At 40.5% G+C, this 14403-nt stretch overlaps 1 protein-coding gene across 2 annotated transcripts in view; it reads right to left on the bottom strand.

The window, feature by feature from the left end:
• Positions 1-14403, bottom strand: part of LIMA1 (LIM domain and actin binding 1) — a 98316-nt gene that overhangs the window by 3483 nt on the left and 80430 nt on the right. For both annotated transcript variants that reach the window (XM_081082643.1, XM_081082644.1), the window contains exons 8-10: positions 11338-11395; positions 8446-8555; positions 946-1079 (exon numbers count right to left, since the gene is read on the bottom strand). In XM_081082643.1, the coding sequence (XP_080938769.1) occupies positions 946-1079; positions 8446-8555; positions 11338-11395 (302 nt within the window). The remainder of the gene's footprint in view (positions 1-945; positions 1080-8445; positions 8556-11337; positions 11396-14403) is intronic.

Genomic DNA, 14403 nt, shown 5'->3' with positions numbered 1-14403 from the left:
TGCTCTGGGAGGAAAGCTGGAGGAAGTGACATACTGGCTTCTTCCTTCTCTAGATTCTATAATTACAGTGAGTTAATATGGACTATTCCCCCAATTGGCCACATTTACATCCAGACTTTGAGTTACTTGGAAGAAATGATACACATAATGACTATTTTTCTCAGAGCGAAAACGAAGCAACATACAGAAAAATACATGCTCTTCTGGGTCTATGATTATTGCTATTACCATTTATACAGTACTCAGAACAGATTGAAGCAAGAGCTTAGATAATTATCCTCCTAAAATTTCTTAACTTTATGATTCTCTGACACAAAGGGAAAACATTCTATTGACTGGGTCATAGGGAGTCTTACCTGTGAAAGGGCGAGGGCTATGCCCTCTATCTTGCCCTGGATCCTCCATGTTGGGGCAGAGGCAGAGGAGTGCCTTCTTCCCGGAGGTCCAGGCCCCTGCTGGCCACGCCCGGGAACAAGACCCAACTTGGTGCCTGGCCAATTGGAGGGCCCACAGTCAGCTCCCCTCCCCTCACTATTAAAAGCCCTGATTTTCTCGTGAGTAGCACTCGGTTTCCGGTCGCTGCGTCGACTGGAGGCCCGGGTCGGGTTAGCTAACTCAATAAAGGACCTTCTGCTTTTGCATCGGACTGGCTCCCTGGCGTGGTTTCTTGGGGATCTTGAATTCTGGGCATAACACCTGCAACTCTATTATTTAAGCTTCAGTCCTAACATGTAAATTAAGATATCAATGTACCAAGAAGTTCCAAACACCGCAACCGTTTGATATGAAATACTTGTCACTAAATGGTACTTTTTACTTTTTTCAGGGGCCTTCAATAGCACACTCTCAGCACAATAGCTATCAGTATCAGCACTCTAAAAGCCAAAGACTCCTTTCCAGGGGGTCCAACTATGCAGAGATATGGCTTGCTTCCGTCTAACTTACCTAAGTTTGTTGTTGCAATAGGAGCAACGGAAGCAACTGACATGAAACACCTGCTGGTTGGCCAAGAGACGCTCCATCGGGTAGACTGTCTTCTGACATTCCACACAGGTCTCTCTTGCAGGTATCTGAAACTTCTAGGAAAAGGAAAAGGACAACTTTCACTTAGCATAGGCAGTGATGAGTTAGCACTCTGCTGAGATGGGCCCTGAAATTTGCTTTGTTATCTAAGGGCTTCCTAACCCGGCCTGTTAATTCTCACAGGAACACTAAGTCCACTGTGATTGTATCAGCTGACTCTTTGAAGCCAAGAGGATGTCCTGAATCCCCTTCCCAGACTGTCTGGCTGCCCTAAGTGTAGCAGCCACTGAGGATGGGAGGGACTAGGGCTGGGCTGCGGGGAAAGGCTTAGACCGGCCACAACACACAAAATGGCACATACAAAATGTTTCTGCAGACAGGAAATTAGGAGAAAATATCACACACAAGAAGAAAGAAGTGTGATTGTTTCATGCAAGTGCCAAGGAAAAACAGGACAGACTTCTATAAGAACAAATTCTGAAGGGGAAAATTTTCAAGGAGAGGAAGAGCATTTGGCTTTGGGAATTAGGAAAAGACACGTTGATAAAGCATCTTTTAGTTCCCTCTGCTTATAATCTTGACTTGCTCAATTCACGAGGCATAATCTTTTTAAAATAAGTCAAAACTGACACATAAATGGGACAATTTAAAAGAGACAACTATTTTATTAGGACTCCAGAAGAAAGCATAGCCCAATAAAGCTATAAGTTCTAACACCTTAAAAAACAAAAACAAAACACCAATGGAGAATAAAGCTAACAAAATGGGAAGTGGGAAGTCATAACCGACTGAGAATCATGAACTGTTTGTAAAGTGTGGAATAGGGTGGGGTGAGCACAGGTGTTCTAGCTGGAAAACCCAATCCTAAAGAGCATGAAATACATGGTATTCAAGCACTGATGAAAGCCAGAATTCTAAAACTGTAAGTTTTTACATAATAAAAAATGGTTACACGGCTACTAGGGGTGGGGGTTCCAAGTCCTTCAGTGTGTGTAACCCTTCACTGGCCCAAACAGAAACACCTCAACCAGTAAATGCAGAAGCAGCTTAGGTTAAGGTGGCCAGGAGGCTCTCACAGGCACGTGGGTGGCCCCGTTGCTGCCAAGACCAGTGCGGTGGTAAATAATGCAAATTAGTTCCAAGGTCCAGGACCTGAATGGTTAAGGTAAGCTTAAAACAAACCAGGTATGGGCAAGGTAGAATTCTGATTTTAAAAAAACTGAAAATAGATCCATAAAAATTTCACACTGCTGGTTCGCTTGTCACAGGATTCACTAGGAGGTGAAGCAAAAAGTAGGGATGGTTTTTCAAGCAGATTTGGACAGGAAACAAGAATAGAAAATGGGCATGAAATGGAAGTAAAGGGGAAGAGCTGTAAAAAGGAGTTTAATAAAATTAGTGGGAAACTCCCAAATAGCACCAAAGTATTTAAGAACAAAGGAGCAAAACTGAGTGGAAATGGCTCCTTAATAACAAACAACCCCCCCCCCCCCCGCTCCATTCCTAAGGGTACAGTCCTAAAAAGAAAAACTTAAAGAATCAAAGGCCACAGGCTACAACCTAGTTAAACAGGCATAAGGGAGGTATTCAAATGTGATCAAATTTTACGATATTGAATGCCACTGGAAGTAATTAAGGCATTTGGAGCTCCGAATTATTTTTTTCTTATGAACACTTCTAACAAGATAGGACTTAAGTGGAGGTGTCCTTGAATAGTTTAATTAGGTTTCTCTAAAAGGACTAGGCCCTTATCTAGCAAGCAGGAGATACATTAAAATGCAGAATGATTTGGTATAATAGTACAGTTGAAGCCACTGGAGAGAGCTGGTACATCTTACAAGTCACATAATGTGAAAGTAGTAGGACAAATGTATTTATCAGATTGAAAATATTTTTCAGCTGCAGGGTGGACTCTGTATTTTTTTTTTTTTTTAACACTTGGCTTAGAAAAATAAGTATTTATTCTGGTCAGTAAAGACAGAGCAGGAGACAAATTTCCCATGTTATAGGAGGAAATGGGTATTATTCCGCTAACGTGGAATGGAAGGTTAAAGAACACCCCTTCACTGTACACACAGAGAGAGGGCACACTGTAGGAGAGGGGTGCAGCCCAGTGACTAGAAGGGAGAACCTGAGAGAAAGCTGAAAGTTGAGCTCACATTAGGAGGAAAGTGGAAGGCAGGAGCAGAGATTAGGTACCGGGAGCAGGAAGCAGAAGCTGGAAGAGACAAACAGGAACCTTCAATGAATACACAGCATTTGGTGCGCCCTGGAGCGCTTTACTGCTTTACTGCGTCTGAGCTGTAACTCAGTTACAGACTCAGATCCACCAATAAGACCACGTTTCCTTTCTTTCTCAACTAACTCTGCTAATCGTGGCAAAATCAGCCTCACTCATATCTACCTGAGGCTGGCACATGCCCCAGCTCAGGAGAGAGGCTTTTATGAGCCTTCACCCACACAAGGAGTGTTTCATTAACAATTCTTTCATGCCTTACTACCTTCTACACTTGACCCACAATGGCTCTCTCTTGAATGGAGCCTTCACCCACCCCAGTGAAAAATCATCCTTCCTCTTTAATACCCAAATCATACAGGCATACCTTGTCTTATTGTGCTTCACAGATGTTGTGTGTTTTTTTACAAAATAAAGGCAAAATCTTCCATCAGCAAAAAATTACAGCTCACTATATTGTGGTGGTCTGGAACCAAACCTACAATATCTCCGAAGTATGTCTACAGATGGCTGCTCAAATATCTGACTAACCACAAACTTCTAACTCACCAGACCTACCAAATTCCCATTACTCCTATTCATTTTTCACATAAACCCTTCTTAATATTATTTAAGGTTTATTTGGCAGCTGCCCAAGGGCCCTTCTAGTTTCATAAAGACAAGAGGATGGCAACATGGTATAACGCCAAGTCAAAGTAGCTGTGGCTGTGCCTCCCCTTTATTTCCTCTGTCCTGGGCTCTCGGCCACTTTTCTGTAATTGCCCCCATGTCTATTCAGACAACAGGAAGTGTAGTCAATGCCCAAAAATCTCTACCATTACGGTAGGTCTGGCATACATCCTGCCCATGCCTTCATGGCATGCTCGGACTTGGCACAGTCTCGTTTAAAACACTGCCAATATTAGAATGTTAGACTTTTTTAAATCTTTACAATATATTTTTTTCCAGCGTGAAAGATGTTTTTCCATCTCCCCTCCCTCACCCTTTTTCTCAAGTAGAAACTAACTCACCAGGATGCCAGGTGCCTTATCAAAGTTCTCAGTCAGTAAATTAAAACTCAGAACTACTGACTCACAAACCCACAAAGCTTTTTTTAATTTTTCCTGGACTGTTAAATTTCCATAACTAAAGGAAACTCTTTGGGAGAAGAGAGCAGATGTTAACCCAAATGGAAATAATCTTACTACAGCATTTTGAACAAAATACAGTCTTATGTAGATAATAACTTCAGGATATTTGGGAATGAATGAGGTAATATATACATAATCGATGTTCATAAACACTGTCATGTCTTTCCCACCTGAGGGATCTTACTAATCAGCATCTACTTAAAGCAATGTCTCCATCAAATTTGCATGACTTCATCTACATGCTTTTAGTCTCCTATCTTAAGTACATTTCTTAGTCTAATGAAGGCTCCAGTGGCGGGGGCGGGCGTGTATATGGGTGTCTGTGGTGGGGGGAGGCAACAGCTAACTATTAGCTTTTAGACATAGTGAAATCAGGAGGAAATTTTGTATAGATGTCAGACATCTATTCCCCAGAACACCACAAAATGCCTGTCATTCCCTCCTTCCAATTTGTGCAAAATACCACGTAATTAAATTAAACTTCTTTGCCACACAGTAAATGATTGGGCCAGTTCTGTACAGCCATAACCATTCCCCTAGCTTTCCGTGAAACATTTTGAAAGCATTTTGGGGATATTCACAGCTTAAACAGATTGCTCTACATGTAGAGGAAAGGTTAGTGCTTTGAGAAAGCAGTAATGATGCAGATAATGAGAAGAGAGTTTGGATGCCTTCCTAGTATAATTCTGATCACTCTATAAAAGAGCCCAAGACCTCCTACCCTGTCTGTAGAGAAAGGGTCAGCTGGCAGGCACGGGGAGGGGCGTGCCATCGTGCACACCCTCTCATTCAGTCTGCCACATTCATCAGCAGGAACAGCCAAGGAAGCCTGGCACTGGGTGTCCTGGACACAGTGGGGCCAGCTAAAACTCCCTGCACTTCCTCCCTTACCCTTCCCTCTGGGAATACGTAGGGGATAACTTCTTTCAACGGGAGAACATACAGCTTAAGAGACCTCTGGGTCTCTTGAGTCAAAAGGTTCTGATCCTTCTCACAGGGCCCACTGAGCTCTGCAACCAGAATAACACATTCTTGAGGAGGAATCTGCAACGTCAACTTTATTAGCACTGAGTCTCATCAACTAAGCTATTGAGCCAGTGTTCAAATTATACACAATCCTTACTTTTAAAGACCAGTATTTTTTTTTAATTAAGCTAAAATTTGACATGAATTGAGCCTCGACTTAGATGTCCTATTTTCCATAAACAACCAGACACTAAGAAAGAGTTTTTCCAGGTTTTGTGAGACCCAAAAATCTATTCTGAGTGAACAAGTTTATTCTTAGCTGTATGAAATTTCCCAAAATGGAGAAGCACCTTCTGTTTCATGGTCTATAACCATGAGACCGGTTATGCCAGCAGGTCTTCCTGTAAATACCCAAGTGTCTATAGACTTGTCTGCAGAATGTAAAGGGTACCTTTGAGGAAGAGAAAACAAACTGCTCTTAAACGAAAGTGGAGATGCGGTTGGGTCCCACCCCAGGCTCTGTACACCATAACCGTTTGAGCTTTGATCCATGGGCAAACATGGGCAGCGGGCCAGTTTACTCCAGGCTTTAGACAATGTTCAGAACCTGCGGTCTATGGCTGGTGAAAGCAGGCCTGTCTGAGTTCTACTGCTGAGTGACCAGGGCCAAAGAAGCAGGCCTGCGTCTGGGGAAGCTGCACAGAGAGCTTGACCTCCATCTCCTCCTCATGGTATGCCAGGAAGACCTAAGTGAGATGTCTGTGGCTCATTGCTCATCAGCTCAGACCCTGGAGTTTGAATCAGGAAAGATCTTAAAGGACCAGCGGTTCTCAACCTATGGGTCGCGACCCCTTTGGGGGTCGAACGACCCTTTCACAGGGGTCGCCTAAGACCATCAGAAAACACATATATAATTACATATTGTTTTTGTGATTAATCACTATGCTTTAATTATGTTCAATTTGTAACAATGAAAATACATCCTGCATATCAGATATTTACATTATGATTCATTAACAGTAGCAAAATTACAGTTATGAAGTAGCAACGAAAATAATTTTATGGTTGGGGGTCACCACAACATGAGGAACTGTATTTTTTTAAATATATTTTATTGATTTCTTAAAGAGAGGAAGGGAGAGGGATAGAGACTTAGAAACATCGATCAGCTGCCTCCTGCACACCCCCTACTGGGGATGTGCCCGCACCAAGGTACATGCCCTTGAACGGAATCGAACCTGGGACCCTTTAGCCCACAGGCAGATGCTCTACCCACTGAGCCAAAGCGGTCAGGGCATGAGGAACTGTATTAAAGGGTCACGGCATTGGGAAGGTTGAGAACCACTGAACTAAGGGCTAGGAAGGCTGAGCTAGCAGTTGAGGGAAGGACTTAGGACTCGATTGAGAATTCAAAAATATTCAAGAACAGGTTTCAGTTCTTAGATTAGCCATAGAATTTCCCTAGTCCCTCAGTCACACAGAACCCATGGACAAGTCAGATTTGCTAGCCGTTCTTAATCCAGAACTATAACCCAAGGACTCACATCCGGGCAGGGCTGCTGTTGAAGAGGAAATTAACCCTGTGGCATTTGCTACTTTGTTGGACTCCAAATACTGGAAAAAGAAAAGTGCTGGTGATAGCATGAGCAGATCTTTAAGGCCAGCACAGAAGAGGGCCATGGGCCATGTCAAATACATGTGTAGATTCGATCACTACTCATATAACTCCGTTCTTTCTCCCTATACTCACTTTCTCTTGCTACTTTCTTTACCTTCTGCTCCTTTTCTTTCTTTTTCTTTTTTGTTTTTTTTGTTTTTTTGTTTTCCAAAAAACCTTCATTCACCAAAGCAGGTAGCTGACTTATGGGCCATAGATTTCTGACCCCCTAGTGTCTGACATTCAGATGAAATTCCCCTCTCTCTCTGCTCCTTTTCAATAAACCTTACTCTCCTCATGAATCTCTGCTTCCTTTCTTTTTCCTGCTTCCTTTTAAACGTTCATGTTTATCTTCTTTACCCATCCTCCCTCTTTTTAACCCACCCTTTAAATACTGGACTCTCCCCTTTCCTCACTTGTGTCCTCTTCTCTTGATCCTTTTTGTGCACTAACTTTCATTAAAGGACCAATCATCCCACAGGTGAGAGATACAAGCATGGCAGATGTGCGCATGAGGATGGGGCAGCCTCAACTACCTGAAAACTAATTCTGCCTGCTGAGTTTCTCTCAAACCTTAAGTTTTGAAACAAAACTTAAGAGAGCACCAGAGGAGGAAGACACTAAAGAAATGTAGGTATGTTTGCTTATGAATCCCAATGAGTCAATTAGCACAACATTGGCAAAGCACTCAACGAAAATAAGTCAGTTTTAATAATAATCAGCCTACAATAAGTGTTGGATATTTTTAAACCTTTGTTTATTTTTTATGAGAATATATATTTGTTCGTAGAAAGGGAAAAGATGGTTTTTTTAAAATTGGTGAGTAAAAAGAGATCATAGGTTGAAAAGCCAAGTAAAATTTTCTTTTGTACATTACATATAAGAGTATATCAAAACATAAGTGTTACTTGAATGTCCATTTTTTACAGCAAATGGGCTGGCCAACCCCCTCTGGAATGTACACATTCTTTCTTTAAATATGCTGACCACTAATCATGTGATGGTAAAGTTCCCCAGACCAGGGAGCCACTCTTTTGAAGTTGACATTGCACATTCCTCTCCAATGGACTGATTTTAGTTTAACGGATTTCTCATATTTTCCATTTTGTGAGCTTTTACCCATTCACAGATGAATGAACTTGGACTTTAAAAAAAAGTTTATTTTCTTTTAACTTCAGGTTTTCTTAAAACTTTCATGAGTTTTCCAGATTTCAAACTGAGTGCTCCTAGCGAGCCTCCCCTCTCCTGACCCAAACATCTGAGCAGAAGTAACAAGACTTCCAGGAAAAGTGACTGGCCTTAAGTGTATCCTTATTTGGTATTTTTATCCCCTGGAAAGTAAAAACAGGTTATAATGAACATAATGATAGAGGTGCAATGGACTCCACTAGTAAAACAATGTCTAAAGGCTCACAGAGAAATTGCCATCATACCTTCACTGCTTTGGGAGGAGAACTCTCAGAAAGGCTGGAGGCTCTGGCATCTGGACTTAGTGGCTTGGGACGGACAGGTTGCTGGACCTCACTCTTAACCTGGGAGTTACCTGCTTGAGTTACAAAAGGAAGAGATTTTTTAGTACCTCATGGGAAGTCAGAGAAGAGGTTCCTCCCCAAAGCAAAGAAAGGGCCTTCACTAAAACAGGTCCTTTCAACACCAGGAAAAACACTGCTTTTCTACTATGGAATATTCTAATGCTAAAAGCGATGTTCTTAGGGTCTCTTACAAATCAGGTTCTCAGCCAGGAGGCTCTCTCACCCTTTGTCATCCAAAACACCCTGTATAAGGGACTTTCTGCCCTGTAGCTTTTGTCATTTTTAAAATATACATATATAGTTAATATATATGTTTTTCTATATATATATTTACACATAAATAAATAAATATATATTTTAGAGAGAGAGAGAGAAGGAGAGAGAGAAACATCAACGTGAGAGCAAGACTTTTATAAGCTGCCCCTGCATACTCTCTACCGGATATCAAGCCCACAATGCTGGCATGTGCCCTGACCCAGAATTGAACTGGCGGCCTTTCAGTGCAGGGGATGATGCTCAAATAACTTAGTGGCTTGGGATGGACAGGGTGCTGGAGCTCAGGGCACTTTTGTCATTTTTAAAGGCTGTTTATAGACTTTGATGACTTTTTGGTAGTTACCATTCCTGCTAACTCCTTCTGGGGTGCTTGAGAGCAAAAATTTCAAAACACGTATGAGAGAGAGAGATTTGACACTATCTTTTTGATCAGTCCTATAGCAGATATCCATGGCTAAAGATTATGGAAAAAGGCTCCATGAAACTTTTTTCATAATCACTGATGTGTCACCTGCATAAGTTAACTTCCTGCCAATACATTCATAATGTGAAAAACTAAGAAGAGGCACAGAAAAGCCACTTATACAGCCACTAAGGAAACATAAATAATTCCTTATAATATAGAGTTAAGTCAACAAAGTACTATGTTTTGCAAACCTAGTCAAAACTTAGAAAAAAGTTTTTAAAAATATTTTAAATTAATTTTTAGAGAGAGGGAAAGGGAGAGGGAATGAGAGGAACATTTATGTGTGAGCTAAATATGGATCAACTGCTTCCTATACACCCCCGACCAGGGATCAAGCTAGCAACCTGGGCATGCACCCTGACCGAGAATCGAACTGCCACCTTTACGGTGCACGGGCCAACACCCAACCAATTGAGCCACAGTGGCCAGGGCCAGAAAGATTTCTATCCAAACAAAATGATTGCAAAAGGAATATTCTTGGATTCAAGCAGCAAAAGTTTCTCTCTAAAATTATAAGGTAGTTTTTACTAGAGATTTATTTAGCTCTACTTTAGTTGCTGAGTTTTTAAGTGTCTAATAAACTAATTAACCAGGGAGAAGGTAGAAATCCAAATATGTACATACATAAAACACTGCAGATCAGAATCAAAGTGGATATACTAAAGAGAAAACCAAAGTTTTTTTTATCTTTGGGCAAAGTGAAGCTCAAAATCACTCCAAAATAGGATGAAAAGGTGATGAAATTTAACAAAACAGGAAAATCTCTAGAATTGGTCTAGAGCTGTGGTCAGCAAACTGCAGCTTATATCTACCTATATAGTTTAAGTTTAAACAATTTGGCTCTCAAAAGAAATTTCAATCGTTGTACTGTTGATATTTGGCTCTGTTGACTAATGAGTTTGCCGACCACTGGTCTAGAGGGTAGACTATGGTACACATTTAGATAAGTAGGGAAAGATATTTAATATGTTACTCAAATGCTAATTCTTTATCCCTGTAAATGAATGAAATCTTTGGCTCAACTTTATTTATTTATTTATTTATTTATTTATTTATTTATTTATTTTTATTTAAAAAAAAATATTTTATTGATTTTTTACAGAGAGGAAGGGAGAGAGATAAAGAGTTAGAAACATCGATGAGAGAGAAACATCGATCAGCTGCCTCCTGAACATCTCCTACTGGGGATGTGCCCGCAACCCAGGTACATGCCCTTGACTGGAATCGAACCTGGGACCTTTCAGTCCGCAAGCCGACACTCTATCCACTGAGCCAAACCGGTTTCTGCTCAACTTTTATTAAAATGAAACTTCAGCCCAGCTAGCGTGGCTTAGTGGTTGAGCATCGACCTATGAACCAGGAGGTCTTTGCTTGATTCCAGTAGGGGCACATGCCCAGGTTTCAGCAGGCTCAATCAATCCCCAGAGCAGGGTGTGCAGGAGGCAGCTAGTCAGTGATTCTCTCTCAACAGTGATGTTTCTGTCTCTTTCTCTCCCTCTCCTTTCCTCTCTGAAACCAATAAAAATATGTTAAATATATATATATTTTTTAAATGAAACTTCAAAATTAGTTTTTATAGCTTTAATCCTGAAAAGATTTAGTACAAAAAGTAGGATAAGTTCAATGAGAGAAGCATAAAAGTTTGCCTAGCTAGTGTGGCCCAGTGGTTGAGTGTCAACCTATGAATCAAGACATCACTGGTTCTATTCCCGGTCAGGGCACATGCCTGGGTTGCTGGCTCAATCCCCGGTATGGGGCTTGCAAGAGGCAGCAATCCATGTTTCTTTATCATTGATGTTTCTTTCTCTCTACCCTCTCCCTTCTTCTCTCTAAAATCAATAAGGACATATTTTTTTAAAAAGTGTTCAGTTTGCCCCAAGTTAGTAATATATAGTTGAATTTAACTTCTCCCTAAGCCATGAAATGTGTGAAGGGTATTCAAGCACGACTCCTTAAAAGCAAGGGAAAGATCCGATCGGCTGAATTTAATGTTACTTTCTCAGCACTGACAGCAATGGGGACACCCTCCAGATCTAAGAATGAATGCTTACGGGAGTCAGCTTCAGCAGGCGAGGAACGGACTGCCAAGCTATTCTCGGCTGCAGAAACCTACAAAAAAAAGAGGGGTGGGATTAGGAATCACATTAAAAATAAATGAGCAAGCTGCTGCTAGTGCCATAGAAACCTGCTGACTCCAGTCAGTCACTGGCTGCCTGGGGGAAATAACGGCCCCAGAACAGCTGAGCATTTAAACAAGAGGCAGCACAATGTCTTTTATGAGGATATTAACATGCCTCTCAATTACAGAGTAAGGCCAGAAGCAGACTGCACTCCACTGCCAAAACTCTGCATCATTTCTCTTTATAAAAGAACTTCTAAACCATATCTTTCGATTCTTAAAAAATAAGAAGGGGTTGGGGGGGAGGGAGTGGTGGCAAACAAACCCTCTATCACGGAGAGCAAAGCTCCTCACCATAAACCATAACTCACTCCAAGGCAAAATAAAGTCTTTACATATAGAAACTACTATTATTATTCTTTAATTTTCCTAATTTCTTATTTTCCAACCAAATACATCTGCTGAAACAAGCTTGTTAGCACCGAAGACTTTCTGATAGCTGTACAACAAATGTATCTAAAACTAACCTCTGGTATTACCTTCAAGGTGAGTTTCCCTTTCTAATCCCAGTCTTAAAATAGCAGTGTTTAACAAGATGACAAATCTTCTGTGTGGGTGCATATTTCCCCTCAGAAACCATCAAAGTTAAATAAAGAACTTTCTACTAGCGTTCTCTGTCCTTTCTCATGGTCCCTAGCCTTTCTGGTGTCTTTGTCCACACTCAAAATAATGAGGGTCAGTAGGGACCGAATATGTGCTCTTTCTGTAATAGTTCTTTCACTCAGATGTCAGGGACTTTATGTGCGATACTGAGAGTTTATACCAGGCTGCCTAATGTACTGAATACATTTATGATGATAAAATATTGGACATTAAATTGTTGCCTGACTGCACCTGAATTTCAGCATGGTTGGTTCTTCCCCACTGCTCACTTTTCATTACAGGAATTCTGACATGGTATACAGTGAACCAGTATAATAACAGCCAATATTTACTGAGTGTTTACTGTGCTCACTGAAATGATCACCTTACATGCATTATTTCATTTAATGATATGAAATAAAATTTCTGAAAGTCATGCATGGCCATAAAAAGCTCTTCAATTCTTGCTAATTAGTAGGTATATCTATCCCAGGATGTTCTTCTTTTCTCCTCTAATTTGGTCACCTTGAACCTAAAAGGTAAAGCTAATGCCAATCATGACATCACTGTACATGTCCAACCTAGATGACTTCACTGCAGGAAATGCCAGGAGAGAGCACATGAGAATTTGCTCAAACATTTCATTAAAGGAAAGTACAAATCCATTCACAGGACAAGAAAGGGAAGGACAATACCTTTATAAAATATTCTATTTGAGGCAAGTTTGCCCTAGCACTTTTGGAACAAATCAAAGTTCAAATAGTTCTTAGGTATTGGTTAACAAAAAGTAGGCAAACAACCAAAGGGATAGCTGAGGCTCTGAAAAATGTTATGAATTTTAAGGCAGCCAAGCACTTATGAACCCACAGTGTGTGCTTGAAGACGATGCCCTATCTTTAACACCTTTCTTCCCCACCCACTCCCCAATTCGTGATTCAGTTGCACTGAAGCTCTTTTAAGTTATAATTAAAATGTTCTGATCCTCCAGTTTCAGAGTTCCAGCTCAGAGTTCCAGTTTCAAACCAGCATGAATCCAATCAAGAAGAAAACATGAAATTAGATATAGGGACAATCCATGTATTATTTTCCAGAGGATCATTTCTCAAACTATGCTCCTCGGGTACACTGGGGGATTTCAATGCTGGGAATATTTTTCCTCTAAGTGTCATTTTTATAAGCTATAAAAAAATATTCCAAACATATTTACTTCGTTATTCTTAAGACATAATCTTCCACTTAAAAAATGAGAAACTCAGGCAGCCTTATGAGAGAACTCACTTGATACAGGACATGTGACTCATGTGACCGATGCCTGAGCCCACTGTTGCAAGGATGTATGTAATTTATTTGGTAATTTTATGATTATGAAACACCTTACTGCCATGTATTTTGTCTTATTATTTCAACATATATTTGTAAAGTGATTTAATTTTTCTAAATTTTTTTTCCTGTTCTATTTATGATTCAACTTATGTAGCCATTAATCCGAGACCATTTTTCTGTGTGACTACTTTGGTTCAACCAAGTGTGTAGTGTATTTCATGAGTTCCTGTCAGTGTTCTGTCAATACAGCAAACTTTAGAGGGCCCAGCTGATGTGGCTCAGTGGTTGAGTATCGACCTATGAACCAGAGGTCACCGTTCAATTTCTAGTCAGGGCACATGCGCAGGTTGTGGGCTCCATCCCCAGTGGGGGGCGTGCAGGAGGCAGCCAATCAGTGATTCTCTCTCTTCATTGATGTTTCTATCTTTCTCCCTCTCCCTTCCTCTCTGAAATCAATAAAAATATATTTAAAAAACAAAGTCTGTTAGAATGAAATAAGTTTGAGAACTATTTTAATGATATCTTCACCTTTTGGAAGAATGGCTTCAAGGTGTCAATATGTATAACAGAAACAATGGTTTTTCTCCTAAGATTAATCACTGTAATAGATTTGAAAGCTCTTTCTCCTTAACTAACTTAACATTTCACTGTCATATAGACCAGTGATTCTCAACCTTCTGGCCCTTGAAATACAGTTCCTCATGTTGTGACCCAACCATAAAATTATTTTCGTTGCTACTTCATAACTGTAATGTTGCTACTGTTATGAATCATAATGTAAATATCTGATATGCAGGATGGTCTTAGGCGACCCCTGTGAAAGTGTCGTTCAACCGCCAAAGGGGTCGCGACCCACAGGTTGAGAACTGCTGATACAGACCAAAAGATAAAAGAGATTGGGTAATGGATTGGAAAAGAAAATGATAAATTCACCTGACAGTCATATTGTTACTTCTCCAACTAAGCCATTCATTAACAATAAATGCATAAAATACAAATCTAATTTGCTTAAAATCTGACACTGGCTTTCCAC

The sequence above is a fragment of the Myotis nattereri genome (genome assembly GCF_964212035.1).
Source record: "Myotis nattereri genome assembly, chromosome: 2".
NCBI lineage: Eukaryota > Metazoa > Chordata > Mammalia > Chiroptera > Vespertilionidae > Myotis > Myotis nattereri.
The sequence above is the reverse complement of the archived record's forward strand: the minus strand, read 5'-3'. Positions and strand labels throughout refer to the sequence as shown.